This window comes from Pyxicephalus adspersus, chromosome 2, assembly GCF_032062135.1.
Source record: "Pyxicephalus adspersus chromosome 2, UCB_Pads_2.0, whole genome shotgun sequence".
Classification (NCBI taxonomy): domain Eukaryota; kingdom Metazoa; phylum Chordata; class Amphibia; order Anura; family Pyxicephalidae; genus Pyxicephalus; species Pyxicephalus adspersus.
Genome location: NC_092859.1, coordinates 15775346 through 15791896, shown reverse-complemented (window position 1 = coordinate 15791896; position 16551 = coordinate 15775346). Strand labels below are relative to the sequence as shown.

Here is a 16551-nt window from a genome sequence, read left to right as displayed (position 1 = left end):
GCTACTGGAAACCCTCTGTCTTATGTTCATTCAACTCACTTCCAAGCCATTCTCTACCTGCCCTAGCATGTGATTGGACAGTAAAAGGAGAAGCAGTACAGAAATAAGCTCATCTCTCTGCCACACTTTTTTTCCCTCTGTCAGCATGCTTCTTGTCAGCATATAAACTGCACATACACTTTAGGGCACTGAAGGGTGCAAGATTTTTTTTTAATATAGGTTTATTATGTAATAACTAATCTCACCAGTAGAAGGTGCTGCAGACAAACCTTAAAAATATTTCACTGCCCTGGAGAAAAAGCACCAGCAGCAAAGGGGTCCCTATAATATTAATACTCCATTTTTTAGTCTTATGAATTGTATTGATTATGTTATATCTTTAGTATTTGTATCTGAATTTACCTGATCCAGCAGGTGTTAGGCTAAACGCGCTGAGCATCTCTCTCTCCCTCTCATAGTCGCTGCGACATAACAGTTGTCCTTCTTTTAAGACAAACTCATCTCCTCGCTCCAGTTTCCGTTCACATTCACAGCAATAGAAGCAAGCCACATGATAAACATTGTCGAGGACACGCATGATAAGTTCTGATGGCATCACTGCTTTCAGGCAGCTGTTACATTTTGTGGTGAACAGCCTAAAAGGAGAAGATAGATGCATTCAAGTCTTTAATGCACTGTTCAATGGGTATCATACATTCAACTAACCCCTAATCTAAAAATGGGAATTTGATTTGTGGCGTTGTGCCCTTAGAAAGCCAGCAGAGGGCAAAAGACTAGCCACCAGTAATTCCCTTGGCCACCCGGCAGCTAATTTTTGCCCCAAGGCTCCATTACAGTTGAAGCAGGGTTTTGCTTCCTCATGCCAGAACTACCAGCAAGGAGAACAAAAAGCAGAACAGACGTAATAATCTCAAATCTCCTGAGAATATCAACCATAGGCAGCAATTGTTAGATCTCACACTACAAATATATAGCTATGAGGCTAAAAGAAATACAATGTTATTTTTCAGGAGTTCAGGTCAAAAGGTGAATATTTTAGAAAACTGTTTTGATTGTTAACTTACCAAGGCCAAATATCATCTTGCAGGGGAAAATTAATTTAGCTTAGTTAATATAGTGATAGTACAAATTGCAAAGAAAACCCAGTCACATGTAAGAAAATCAAACAAAAAGTAACAAACTTCATCTTGTTTGTTAGGCTGAAAAATCCCTTTATGTGAACACAGCGTATTACTTTAGCAAATCAACCCCAATGACCCAGTGACTAAACTAGTGATTAAACTATACTTTTAAATTGGCAATTGATGCATTAAAGGCTTTTAGGGGGACTGATAAGGGGAAGCCCCAACCATGGAGAGAAAAAATTATTCCTAAAACATAAAACAGTTATCATGTAGCAAATAAAGTTTAGTTTTTTTTCATGTAATCTGGTCACCAGTAAAATCTGGTATACAGTTTAGTTTTTGTTTGGTAGCAGTCTTGTATTTAAAATTCAATTTTGAAGAGGCACTATCACACTTTGTACCGAAGTGACTATGGACAATGTCCTCATAAAGTCCATCCCATGTTCTCTTACCCCTGATCCCACGATCACTATGACTGTATGGTCACTTTGACTGTATGGTCACTTTGTCAAGTCATGGCAGAAGCTGTTGTGTCCTGTTCACCCTCCCTGTCCTTGTTAAACCCTTAGATTTTGATAACCCCTACTCTTTGATTGTAAGCATTTTTGGGCATACTCCTGTGTGTCATTGTTTGTATCTGTCTGTCATTTACAACCCCCTATTTACGCCACATGGCTGTGTAATATGTAAATATATAAATACAGTAATATATAAAGTCATATATTTATAATAATAGTACAGTTGACAATCAAAAATCTGGCCATCGATAATCCGGATTCTTCAGTTTTCCGGCATGAGTTTCAGGTCACATTTTCAGTACAGGGACTGCAGTAGACTGTTTGGCTACTAATGTTTTCATAGCGCTGTTCTGCAGAAACAGCTGTTAGCTTGCTCGCTAAACTAAATACACGTTGAGACGTCCCTGCTGCCTGCTCCCTGAAACTGTGCCAGATGTTCGCGGGTGCTGCGAGAGGAAGGCTGGCCTGTGTGTCTAGGTAAGTATATAAAAAAAATATATATATACACAGGTAGTCCCCAAGTTAGGTCATCCAAGATACGGACGACTCCTAGATAGGAACGGATTTCCCTGCTTGTTCGTGTGCAGGACAGAGGCTTGATGGGGGGCCGGTTTGCATGACTTGCAGAAGTCTTTTGCTAAAGACAGCTGAGGTTGTGGGTGATCTCTTCTGCAACCTCTTGTAACTCTTTAATGACCAAGACAAACTTTGCAGTTGTTTCTTTTTGCTTATCAAAGCACAGCTTGCTCCAGAAATTAATGAGAGTCTAGGCTCCATAAATTTTTTTTTTTCTTGCTTTGATTGTGATTAACTCACAGTGAGGATTTTATACAGTAACTGACACCACGCTGCCTAATAATATGTTGAGACAAACATCTGTCCTAATTGCATTTATAAAATAATGTACCTGTTCCGACTTACATACAAATTCAACTTAATAACAAACCTACAGTCCCAATCTTGTATGTAACCCAGGGACTACCTGTATATATATATATATATATATATATTTATTTATTTATTTATTTATTTTTCTGTATATATATCATATAAGTCATTGTATATCTCGTAGTAGTTAGTCACATTGAACTGGACTCCCTAATGTTGAAGACGTTTCACAGGCTAAGCTGCTTCCAGAATTATGAAGCAGTCAAGAAAGCTACTAAACATCTTCAAATAAAAAAGAGTTCCATCTGCGCTATTACTAATGGGTACAAGAAGAAAGTCCTATATAATCTTATAAAAACAACAACATTGCATTTGCTTAAAGTGAAAGAAAAAATGATGAAAATTTTTAAAGATAAACCATACCAAAAAAAAAGAATTAACTGTGGAAACTTCTTTAGTAAAGAAGGATGTTAATTGTGTTGGCACTGAAAAGATCAGGCTATTGAGCTCTGTAATCAACAGCTAAGGAACAGAATCCAAAAACTACATAGGAATACAATCTATACTTTAAAATATTTCATAAATACTATTTTTTATAGTATTGGTCATATTATTTTATAAACCACTATTCTAGCTTTTCTCAACCACTTTTAACATGATTAAAACCTTAAAATAGTTTTGAGGTCTTCAGGGAACCCCTGTTAAAAATAATTTACCCACAACTCACAGTACATTAGCGTGGTGATCAGTGGTAAGAATACCGCCTACGTTGCTGAGAAGTGGGAAGAATGTCATCCTTATAGATAGCCAAAAAGATTAAGTGGTGTCATTTAAACCGCCCTGAGAGGCACACATTTCCTATTCTTTAAGGAACCCCTAGCGACCTCTGGTTGAGAAACACTCATCTATACATTCCCTAAAAATATAACAGTGAAAAAAGTGTAATATTTAAATGACTGATTTTTCATTAGCAGTCTTTGTTTAAAAGACTTGTTTTTAATAACAATCTCTAATGACACAAGAAACCCATAATTCTTCCAGTATTTGGTGATTATGTGATCTTTAGTGTAGATTAGGGTGCTTAAAAATATTGACTTTTTATGCATGGCAAGAAAGTATTTACTCAAAATATTAATGTAATTTGATAATGATGAAATGTGTCTTGTTGATTCATTTGGTACAATAAAGCCCCCTTTATGGTGCCCTTGAAAGTTTGGGAGGACAGAGCTCCATGGAATGATTTATATAGCAATAACCTTGTATGTTTTAGTTTATTACTCCAAGACTTTATTTTGATATCACAAATGCATTATAATGGCAATAAATGATTTAGTCTGGTTGACAAATAGTTAACAGATGAAGAAGCTTCATCTCTGTTGCCTGCAATGCATAGCTGCCTTCCCAAGTTGTAATTAGACAACACAGGCAGCTCCCAGCTAATAAACACCATGTCAGCCTACATTACGCCATAAGGCCTCTGTACTGGCTATGGTGTCACGAGCGCCTGAACAGCCTCTCTTTTTAATATTGCTGGAATCCAGTTAAGGCGATGTAATAACGTCTGGATTACCGCAGCCTGCACATAATAAATCTCTATGGTGTAACCCTGTATCAACAGGAGAGCACAATGACATTATTGCTGGATTAAACACTAACGGGAATCTGACAGCAATATATTTACTATGGGTGGATTTTCCTGTATATATGGCTCTATTTAGGACCGATAAAAAGAAGAGAATAAAAAAAACGAGGGAGGGAAAGGAAAAAGAAAGTTGGTAATAGAAGGAACAATAGAAAAAATAACAAGTGCAAAATATATAAGTACAAAGGAAAAGAAAGAAAAGGATGGGGAAAGAATGGAAAAAGGCATAGCTCTATTGTACTATGATGTTATGATTGTTATACTTGTTCTTTATATTGCTTGTTCTTTAATTGAAAAGAAAAGAGTAAAATAGTAATGAAGAAAAGAAAAAAAAGGGGAAAAAGGATGAGTGAAAGAAAAGGAAAAGAAAGTTGAAGAAAATGATATGATGAAGAAAAAAATAGATGTGGGAAGAAAAGGGCAAAAAGAAAATAAAGAGATGAAGGAAACAAAAAGAGAATACAGAAAAGGAAACATAATGAATAAGAAATAAAGAAGGGAAGGAAAAGGATCAAGAAAACAAGAAACAAGAAAAGGAGGAAAACAAAGGAAATTCCTTATAAAAAAGAAAGAGATAATGAAAATGAAACAAAGAAAAAAAAAAGCTAACAGAAAGGATAGCATTAAAGAATACAGGGATACGCAATGAATAAGAAGAAAAGGGATAGAGGAAAGTAATGAAAAAAAAGAAAGGCAAAAAAAGAAAATAGGAAAGGAAAAGAATAGAAAGAAAAAATGGATGAAGAAAAGGCAAGCTGAAAATGTATGTATAACAGAAGAAAAGATAAAAAAGTAAAAGGAAGTAGAAAAATGAAATGTAACAGAAAACAAAGGATGTTTGAAGAGAAGGGATGGAATAAAATAGAAATGCAATTAAAAAGGAAAAGGGAATTAAATGCAAATAAGAAAAAATAAATAATGAAAATAGAATTTGAGAGATAAGGAAGAAAGGTAATGATAGGAGGGCAAAAGGAAAATAGGAAAGGAAATGGGAAGAGGAAATAAAGGTAGAAAAAGGAAAAAAAATACAGAGGGGTTAAGGGATGAAGGAAACAGGAAAGGAACGGGAACAAATACTGTATATTAAACTGAAAAAATGCTAATGATTGCACTGGCAATGTACAGTTATACGTTTTGTTTACTTTCTATTTTTCTCCCTTTCTTTCTTTTATTCCTCTCCTCTTCTTTCATCTCCTCTCCCCCCCTCTCCTCTCCTTCCTTCCTCCATCTTTTCCTTTCCTTTCCTATCCTATTCTCCACTCTACTCTTCTCTTTTGTCTTTTTCATCCTTCCTCTTGTTTCTTCTTCCTTCTCCCCTTCCCTTTCTCTTCTCCTCTGAGTTGTGAAGGGTTTTATGAAGACTTCAGATTTTCCTAGGGGAACATCACTGTCTTTGAAGTGGGCAATTCTGTTTTGCGATCCAGGCCTCACTTCCTCCTTGGGTGTTTGAGTAAGTGACGTCCCTGCAATTTTTATGAGATCTGTGACTCTGAGGCATCAGGTAATCTGATCAGACATTTGATTACATTTCACAGCCTTGTCTCCTTTATTAAAATTTCCCAGAATCCTTGGCGGCTGTCTTATTGCTGCTCAATGCTAATAAAAGTCTCTCCCCCTGGGACATGCAATAAATGAAAAAGCTCTACTACCAAAACATACCACCCTCAGCTTATACCTCCACATGTATTCAATGTTTTCTGAGCCCCCACTCTAATGAAAAACACTAGTGATGGTTATAATAAAAACAAAGATTTTACATTGTTGTTTTCCTTTGTTTAGATGGATTATACCAAATACTACCTGTATTAACTGCATTTATATATTTCATGTAATAAATGGAAAAATTCATAATATTAAAGCGGACTACCGTTTCAACATCAAAACACCTTGTCATCAAATTATACATCTTACAACCAAATCCAAAGAAGGTGATTGAAGGGATAACTTTGTTAAAGTAGATTAAATTACATTTTCTTTTCCTATAGGGTTAAATATGCCTAAGTATTACACTGAAAGATTCACCTTTTGTTTTTGAGTTCCTTCTGAAATATTCTTAGGTTCAAATCCCAGCCAGGACACTATCTGCATGGAGTTTGCAGGTTCTTCCTGTGTCTGCGTGGGTTTCCTCCCGCAACCGAAAAACATGCAGTTAGGTTAATGGGCTTCCCCCTAAAATTGACCTTAGACTACAATAATGAGATATAACTATGGTAGGGACATTAGATTGTGAGCTCCTTTGAGGGACAGTTAGTGACACCAATATAGACTTTGTACAGCACTGTGTAATATGATGGCGCTATATAAATACTGTGTAATAATATTAAAATACTAATTTTCTTCCCATGCCTTTAGTATTATATTTGTATATCTGCAATGTGAGATTGTATAAGGCTCTGCAACCTCAGACTTCTGGTCTCACCAGACTTGAAGGAAGATTTGGTGATGTTGATACTTATTGCTCTCTGTTCTCTTTGCTGGAGAGAAAAGATCTCCCTTCAGATTCTCCATCCATTCTGAGAATCTGTGCTTTCATCCCTGTCCTGCTTCTTGAATATTACCCTACCAGTCATTGGATCACCAATTATCCAGGAGGAAGTGGTAACATAGGGTAGCAAAGGCCAACTTTGATCTCTCATCTTGGTTTTTAGCTATTAATATTATTATTTTTATTATACAGTATTTTTATAGTGCTGACATATTACTCAGTGTTTTACAAAGTTATGACACTAGCTGTCCCTCAAAGGGCTCACAATCTAATGATCCTACAATAGTCATATGTCTTTAATACAGTCTAAGGTCAAGCCTTATTAACCTAACAGCATGTTTTTGGAATGAGGGAGGAAACTGGAGTACTTGCCTTTAAAATTGAACTTCAGCACTTAAAAATCTTCGCACTGCATGGGTTAAATGCCCATTTTGATTTTGGGTGATGTAAAAAGCAAGTTTATTTACATTATCACCTACTCTCTCGAGAACAACACAACTCCTTTTCCATCAGGACTTCATGGTGGGCTCCTGGCATCCTCACTTACAATGCAGTGCTATTGATTAAAGGTCCTGCAATTTAGAGGATGACTTGAGACCACTGCAACTTAGAAGCTTAGAAATATACCATATATATTTTTAATACATTTTTTAATGGACAGTGTGGGTCCAAAGAGGAGTTGTTTAGATTTCTATTGCTGTGTTTTCCCCCATTGCAGGTTTCACCTGTTAGGTCATAATGACAGTAAGTGAGAGCAAATCTCTCAAACAGAGCCCCAGCTAGCAGTAAAAACATGACCAGTTTTCTATTCCTGCTTTTCTCTATCCACAACTTCAGAAAAATATATTAATTGAATATATATGTTAGATTTGTGATTTATTTAAATTCTTTATTAGCAAAAGGTCCTTCTGGCATGGGACTGGTACTGGAACACTACATAAACTTAATTCTAGACAGTTCTGGTTTTAAGGGTAGCAATGCAAAGAGCCCTAAAGAAGGGGGTAGCTAATCCCCGGAAATGTGTCTGATGTTTATTTCTGGGATGTTTTATAAAGAGTTTGGTAAAGAAATAGCGGTTGGGAAGCCAATGTTTACTATGTTTACAAACACAACCACTGAACTGCCAACTTTGGCCCTGATTTATTAAAGCTCTGCAAGACTGGAAAGGACACACTTTCATCAGAAAACCTAGGAGATATAGCAAACCTGGAATGGACTTCTGAAAAGTTATTTGCTATTTGTTAGCAAATGGTTTTAGTCTTGGACCAGATCCACTGCAGGTTTGCTGAGTCACCCAGGTTCACTGATGAAAGTGTATCTTCCCCAGCCTTGGAGAGTTTTATTAAATAAGGCCCATTGTGTCTGATTTATTAAAGTCCTCTAAGACTGGAGAAGATAACTATCATGGGTAAACCTGGGTGATCCAGCAAACCTGGAAATAATTTGGTCCAGGATTTAAAAAATTTGCCAACTAATAGCAATTGTTTTTTTTTTAAAAAAAAGTAATTCCTAGTTTGCTGGATATCCCAGGTTCTCCCATGACAGTCAATATTCGCCAATCTTTAGAGAAATGTAATGAATCAGGGAAATTAGGTTCAGGATATCAGCATGAGATAGATTGGCATCCAGATCCTATCATGAGCATTTAAAGGTATAGACTTTAAATCATTTTACTTTTACACACACACTTAAAATATTTTTACCCGCTACAATCTGAGACTCAGGACCAAAAGTAAACCCAATAATATCCTGTGCACTAGGTGTATTCTACTAAAATGCCAGGGGCTATTGCCTTGAGAAATGAACAAATCCCACAGGGCCAGTCTCAAAATTGTCTTTTATTACGGCTGTAATATAGTGAGCGGGAAATGGAAGACATTAAACATGTATGAGGAGACTTTAATTACATTTTGAGGATATGGATTAATATTATGAAAAAGGGTTACATTAGAAGTCAAACAAAAATTAAGTCAGATGAAAGGCGATATTTAAATATGAAGCCAGGGAAAAGAAATGCTAAAATTTTATAAAATGTAATTAGCAGGCGGGACAGGAAACACACAAATGAACACAGATTCACACACTCATAGGAGAATAAAAGGATACATCTACATTTAGTGCTGTTATTCTTTAAAATTCCTCCCCAAGCCTAACACCTACCCCTCCCTCCTCTACCTAGGTCTCTGCACCCAGGAGTACCGGGTATTTTTATTGGTCCTTGCAGATAAACAAATATATATATGAGTGTATGCTGCTGAGGATTGTGGAGGTGCATTGTGTTGAACCTCTTGCTTTTCCCCAATGGACAAAACACAGGATTTTCATTTTGACAATAAAAGGCATGAGATATTTTGACTATGAAACCTTCAGTATCTTGAGGCTCTTCTATAGAATGTGTCACATTAAACAGTCTGCCCAGGCATTACCTTCAAAAAGCATTAACTTTTTTTTACCAATAAGAAATATTGGTCCTAACTTATTAAAGCTCTCCAGGACTTAAAAAGACACATGTTCTTTGGTGACCCTGGGTGATCCAGAAAACCTAGAATGGATTTCTAAAAAGTAATTTGCTATTTGTTTGCAAATGTTTTCAATCCTGGACCAGATCCATTCCAGGTTTTCTGGATCACCCAGGTTCACTGATGTGTACCTTTTCCAGCCTTAAATAGCTTTATTAAATCATGCCCAATGTATCCATGCAAAAGAATGACAGAGAGGGGTTGACAGGGTGCATGGACCTCTGCTATTCTGACAACTGGGGCCCCAAGCATAAATTAACTGGAAGCCCCAAATGTGCAGTGTTCCAGTTGCCTGCAACCCTGCCATTCTGATAACTGATGCCCCTGACAAGTTAGGGGCCCTTGAGAAATGGCAAATTTGGCCTCCTGTAAAATCCTCCCTGAATTCTTGAGGCCATTAGGCAGTGCTGAAAATACAGAAAAAATAAATATTATGCTTGCAGAAATCCAGTGGGCTCAACATTTCCTTTTGGGTTGACAACACAGCACCTTTTTTCAGCTAACGTCCCATCCAGCGTTATCAGCCCAAACAGGAAGTTATGAGCTCACTGGACTTCTGGCAGAGAGGCAGGGTTTTCTGTATTTTCAGATATTTTAAGAATAGAACATAGGAAATAAGTCTGCATTACAGAGATGAACTGAATGAGCCCCCTCCCCCAAACATGCACTTTAGATTTTCTTATACAATGGGGGAGATTTATCAAAGCCCTCTAACACTGAAGATGATAGACTATTATGGATTAACCTAATCATTTGCTATTAGTAGCAAATGTTTTAAGTCCTAGAGCAGATCCATTCGTGGTTTGCTGGATCTGCCTCTTGCTTCCAGGTTTGCTTGATCACCTAGATTCTCCCATGATAGTATATATTCTCTGGTCTTAGGAAGCTTTAAATAAATGTGGCCCAGTGGTAAATATTGTGTAGGCATTTTACATTCCTTCAAAGTATTTCTAATGATATTAAGAAGCCTTTCTCAAAGTTTTTTTGTTACATGGGGGAACCCCTAAAATAACTTTCAGAGCTTCAGGGGACCCCTGCTTTAATTATTATATTCACAGCTCACAGTACATTAGTGTGCTGGTAGGAAGAATGTGTTTTACATTGCTGGCCAGTAGGAAGAATGCCACCCTACAGATAGGTAAAAAGATCATTGGTGTCATTTTAACTGACCTGAGAGTCACAAATTGCTCATTGCTCAAGGAACCCAAAGCAACCTCTGGAGGAAGCCTAGGCATCCACAGAACTCTGATTGAGAAACACTGGTATACCACAAGCTTTGCATTTATTTATTATTGGTAAAAAAACAAGTATTGATCAACTGATAACCATTTAATACCTTTAAAACTTCTATGAAATATTCTATTTAAAACCAGAAGTGAGTAAATAAGAAACAATCTGGCATATAAAAACATACATACAAAAAAGAGAAAAAGAAAAATTACTCATTGGCTCAACGCTGCAAAATAGTTTGGCAACAGAAACTCCAAGGCATTTCATTGCCTCTAATATTTATTATCGTTGCAATGACCACATTGTATTTATAAATCACTGACCTCTCACTTCTCATTATATGCATTAGTGGCTGTGATATATACTATAGATACGCAAGAACAAAAATATGATTCTAGTTATTCTATGCGAAACGGTATTTCATGATCTGATCAAAAAGAAGTGTTCAAAGTATTTGTATGTGGAGGAGGGCTGGAAAGTACGATTTCTGACTGTCCGCCTGCTTTGTGATAAGACCTAGTCTGTGCGATCAAGGATCTCACTCTTTGTATCAAGTGCCAAGGAAGGTCTGTGGATGGAGAGAGGAGGAAAGGAAGGGGGTATGAGGATGGGATTAAAGGATTTCATCACCCCGTGTTATATGCAATGTCCTATGGCCCTACTGCAGCTGTGAGATTATCTACTCAGCCCAACTCCTACATGTCTTCATTCAACCATGGCTTGGAAAGAACGAGACACTGCTAGTGGGTGCAATGGGCCCATTACACATGTTACTATTTACACAGCGCAGGACCTACAGCTAGATAAAGTAACCCCAGACAATGAAATTCTTTTTTGTTCTGTTACATAAACTCTTGAAAGTGTTTTCCTATAACCTCCTAAATGCAAAACAATAGTCGTTGATCCTGCCTGAAATCTATTTCATTTACAGGCCTGAAATGCATGTTTTAGCAAAAAACTATGAAAAGAAAAAAAGCTCCAATAATAAAACCAAACATTTTTTTTTAGTTTTGTATTAAGCTGAGAAGAATTAGAACTCCTGTTGGGTTTTAGTTGCATTAGGAAGATTTTCCCTAACTTCATGATCTTCAATGACATGGATTATACCAGACAGGAAGTATATATATATATATATATATATATATATATATATATTTCCATTTGCAATTCTCTACACTACTAAAGGAAATATTTCTTCTGCCTGCTTTGTTGTTAAAGATTTCCCTTTACTCCGTATCTGGTAAAATGTTGTCAACAAGTGATTCAAATTAACTAATAAATTACATAGATGAGCTCAATGTAGCTATGAGGAAAGATTAGCTAAACTGATCATATCCCCCATAAGGTGTTTCATAGGGAAAATGATCCCCTTCAATAAATACCCACCTTGAGGCATCACCACCATGCTGTGTACTATATTATTATACTGTATAATATAGTATATTAAAGAGAGGGGCTGATAAATGTATGTGAACAATGCCCTCTGCTATACTGAGGACTGCCTATTCGTAGAGAAGAAAACTGAAAAAAATGTATTTTATAACGTAAACAAAAAAACATACAACTCAGGAAAAGAGGTAGGATGGCAGTGGGGGTCAGGAATGTGGATCTAAGCTCCTCCAATGACCTACTACTGACTTCCTCACTCATAACCTCATCACACGCACGGTTACAAGACTTCTCTAGAGCTGCTCCAACTCTCCGGAATGGTCTTCCTCGTCCTATTCGGCTTGCTCCTACTTTCTGCTCATTTAAAAGAGCGCACAAAACCCATTTTTTCAAACTTGCCTACCCGTCTTCTTCTGTCAATTGAAACTACCACTACACACCACCACTACATATTTCCCATCCTATTGTGTGTGAAATTCCCCCACCTACCAGATTGTAAGCTCTTCAGGGCAGGGTCCTCTCCTCCTGTATCACTGTCTGTATTAGTGTGTCATTTGCAATCCCTATTTATTGTACAGCGCTGCGTAATATGTTGGAGCTATATAAATCCTGTTTAATAATAATAATAATAATAATAATAATAAAAGTATTTGTCTTTCAAATGAGATCACCCTTATGACTAATATTTAGTAACGTGTGTTTATTTTAGCTTCAGCCACTGAGCTCTGTGAACAACAGTTTTCTTTTTACAATAAAGAAGCAAAAGAGTGGAAAACATTTTAAAAAGGGCCCAAATCTCTACACCTTGTTAGACATATGTGTGTGTGTGTGTATATATATATATATATATATATATATATATATATATATATAATCTAATTAAATGTTTGAATCTCCTAAATAAATCACTTTACATTTAAGAAAGAAAAATGGCTTGAAGGAAAGGCAGCTAACCACAGACACCAATAGAGATGTTCCTATTCTAACCTTTACTTAATAAATACAATAAATCAACTTTCCCTAAAATTTATACTATGGTCTATATCATATTCATGAAAAATGTATTTAAAAAATTATTTAAAATGCTCTTTTTATCCACATTTCTGTGGCATCATCAAACATGGACAAAATCCTCTGAAAATTGAAAAGAAAAAACAGCTCTTTCTATTTGCAGAATTTTCAATACAGTGTATCAGGAACATTTTTAGTGTTTTTCTAAACAAGACAAATAATTATAAAATAAAATGTATAATTTTTATTTACAGTAAAATTAGGTAAACTGTTTTTGTTATTTTTTTGTCTACAGATTGTGTAGAACATATATAAAAAAAACCCTACACCCCTTGAAGAATAGATGATGAATATATTATTTTGCAATTACAACGTTTATAATAAATAAACATTCCCATCGATATTCCATACAGATGTACAGAAATATGAGTTTACAGCTAAATAGGTTAAAATCCAAAAGTTCAATTAATGTGTCAGAAGAAGTTAAAAATTGAAGTATTAGGATATTCATATAATATATTCCTAACAAACACTAAATAAGTCTTCACTGACCTCTGTAGCTGCAGGTTTTGTGGAGTAATCTGTTCTACTTACTTTTCGTAGTCTTCTTTGCAGTAAAGTTGTCGGTTGCGATAGTAGCAGCTTCCAGAAAGGATCTGTAAACACACTGTGCACTTTACACAGCATTCGTGCCATAATCTGTCATTTACTCTTAGCAGGAAGCGATCTGATATGGGATTGCTGCAGCCAGCACACATTTCATTCACCTTTTGATCTGAAAATGATAGAGAGTGTTTGTAAAGAATCACAAATATTGCAGAGGTTTCTATTAAGACTGTATGGTCCAGGTCTCTTGCATAACTGCTTCTCGTATGCATTTGAAAAGCAATTAGGGTTATACCATAATAAAAATGTGGGAAAACATTAGAGAACTGGTCTATCTACATTCTGTTGTGGTTTTGAGACAATGCTACACTAACATAGTCCATTAAGTTATTGGTTTTATTGTGTAAATAAACCTAAGCTTTAGCTACTGAACTCCTGAAAAAGTGACCTATGTAAAGAAAAGTTTTTCCACGAAACGAGTACGGCTTTGTTTTGATGCTTCCAGAAGTGATGGTTGTCCAGCCAGTTTATATTTTGGAAACTAGGCCAAACATGGCATCCATGTGAATAGTGATGTAAATGTCAGGTTTGTATTTTTTTAATTTTTATGTTGTCTGATTTTGCAAAAAAAGTTTCTATTATTTTAAGAAAAATTATGAAAGCATCATGTTGTCATATTGCACCTGAAAAGTTCCAAATTGTCAACAACTAATTTTAATTTAAAAGATTCCCTCTATGATATTTATTTAAGCAGGTGTGCATGTGTGTTTACTTCAGCCCAATCTGATGTACGATTGGGTAAAGCCCAATCGTTGGGAGCGCATGCACAGGACGTGATAGCCAACCAACCTTAATCATTTTAGCAACAGCTGCGAAACTGTATCCTTGTAATCATTGTGACTTCAGCTTGTGAGTTAGCACCTGGCCATACCTGGTCCTGCACACTGCTTTCTGGATTGACAGCACTATATGGAGTGAAGTATGTTGTACAGATTTACCATTGCCTAACTTGGTTCATGATACTGAATTATGTACATTAGTAAAGTGGAAAAAAGTTACTTTCTTTAGGGTTTCCCTATGAAATTTCCTCTTTCAAAATATCTGCGTATTGTGTTAGCAGCAAAGCCTGTTTATCACATATTTTAAAAGTTAATGCTAAATTTCATGTCTTCACTGACTGCAAATGTACTGCTATACATTATGGAACATTGCATTAAATTTAATTTAGCCCCAACTTCCTTCCCTCAGTTCTCCACCAGTCTACAATTTTGAGCATTTATAGTGCTGACATTTTCCGCAGAGCTTTACATTCCATAGTCATGTCAGTAAGTCTCAGTAATGTCAGTAAGAGGAACTTACTATCTACTATCAATCTAATATCCCTACGACAGCCTTATGTTATTCACATAGTCCAAAGCCCTGTAAAGATTTCAGATAGACGTCAGATAACTGTGGCTGGAAACGTTCTTCTGAGATCAGTTCCAGTGACAGATGAAAGAACAAGCACTGCACACACAATGCCATTCTGTTTTATGGATTCAGATTTTGGCCTGGGACTAGCATGACTGTTTGGGACCTATTAGGACCTATTTTGAGGGGAAGCCAATAAATCGGAGCGGTTGATTTACTAAAAACTATAAGCTGTTTATTTAGCTAAATGAATTATTGACCTACTAGTTTTAGTACATGGAATATGCAGGTTTTCAAGCATGTTTATTTCTATGGTTAAACACAATGGACTTTGTGTCTTTTTTCCAATTCTAACTAATTCTGTAACTATATATGTAAATCACAGGGGAATGATCAAATAGCTCAAAGAATGTGGTAAGGCTTTGATGACATCAAGAATCCAATTATGTGCAAACAAAAAACACATATTTATTTTACATTTCCCTGCGTTCCATCTGTTTTGGCATTCTTTGCAATGTGAATTTTAGCATATTCACTATGGTAAGTAAAATTCTCTTGCAAGGTGATAAGATTTTTCTAAGCAAATAGACTCAAACCCTTTAGTAGATCAACCCCAGTATGTTTTTCTTGAATGTAGGAAGAAGCCCAGACAAATTTTAGGCAAATAGCATCATGGCCAAGATTATTGGAGAAGTGTGGAATTCTAATTCTGTAATCCACGGAGCTAAGCAGTGATCAATGAGCCTACTAATGGGAAAGAAATAAAAAATAAAATCACAGTATACCAAATGTATTATATGCTGTCTAGAGATGATTACATGTGTACTTGGAATGTATTTATCTAAAACCTTTAAAAAAATGTTTGTGAAAGTTCTAAAGGTCTGTGTAGGTTCTCATTTTTCCAGGTCAGGGTAAATCTAATAGATGTCCCTGAAGGATTACATATCAACAGAAGGCAGCCTGCAAACAAAAGAGTTAATATACTTACCTCGCCAAAGGCTTGTGTGTTTAAAAACTACCACTATACTTTGCCCCAGCTTTAAGAAAAATCCATCAGGAGGAATCACTATGTATGAACAGGTATTCAACCTACCCAAAAAATGCAATATGTGCAGTGCCAGAAAGCAGTAAAATGGTAGCTTTTCAACACATGGGTGGCCAGAAAGGTAAGAACATTCATTTTATTTTTATAGGGTCACTTTATGTTTTAAGGAGTTAATAACATTCCCTAGCACATAGATACATTTCTTCTGCATTTTCTACTCTATGAAACACTTATGAATAAATTCCACATTCATTAATTCATTATGTTGAAGAAGAAAAAGAAAAGAAAACTTTTCAAAACTACCAGGGACTTTAGAGGGAAACAAATAACTTACTGAGAACAAAGCAACTTTTGTTTTATAAAAAAAAGCAAAGCAATCAACATCTTTATATCAATCCATATTCAAAAAAGAAAAGAAAAGGTGCCAACAAAAAAACAATAGTGCATATGAAAAAAACATAGATCATTTGGTAGCCTTAATTTCTCACATGTGTCCTAAAAACAATCTCAACGCGTTTCGCGGACCATAATGTCTGCTTCTTCAGGAGCAAGATAGGGCATATCAGGGCATGTCACAAACGATTGACATGAATAAAATTCAATAAAATACAAATTGCCTCATCTTTATTTGACCCTTAGCCGAAGATAATAGAGGCACACCACTTGACATGGAATAGATGGGGA

At 35.9% G+C, this 16551-nt stretch overlaps 1 protein-coding gene across 1 annotated transcript in view; it reads right to left on the bottom strand.

The window, feature by feature from the left end:
- The window catches only part of LOC140322979 (LIM homeobox transcription factor 1-alpha-like), a 31056-nt gene that overhangs the window by 6355 nt on the left and 8150 nt on the right, over positions 1 to 16551 (bottom strand). The window contains exons 3-4 of the mRNA XM_072399661.1: positions 13401 to 13581; positions 403 to 635 (exon numbers count right to left, since the gene is read on the bottom strand). Coding sequence (XP_072255762.1) covers positions 403 to 635; positions 13401 to 13581 — 414 coding nt within the window. The remainder of the gene's footprint in view (positions 1 to 402; positions 636 to 13400; positions 13582 to 16551) is intronic.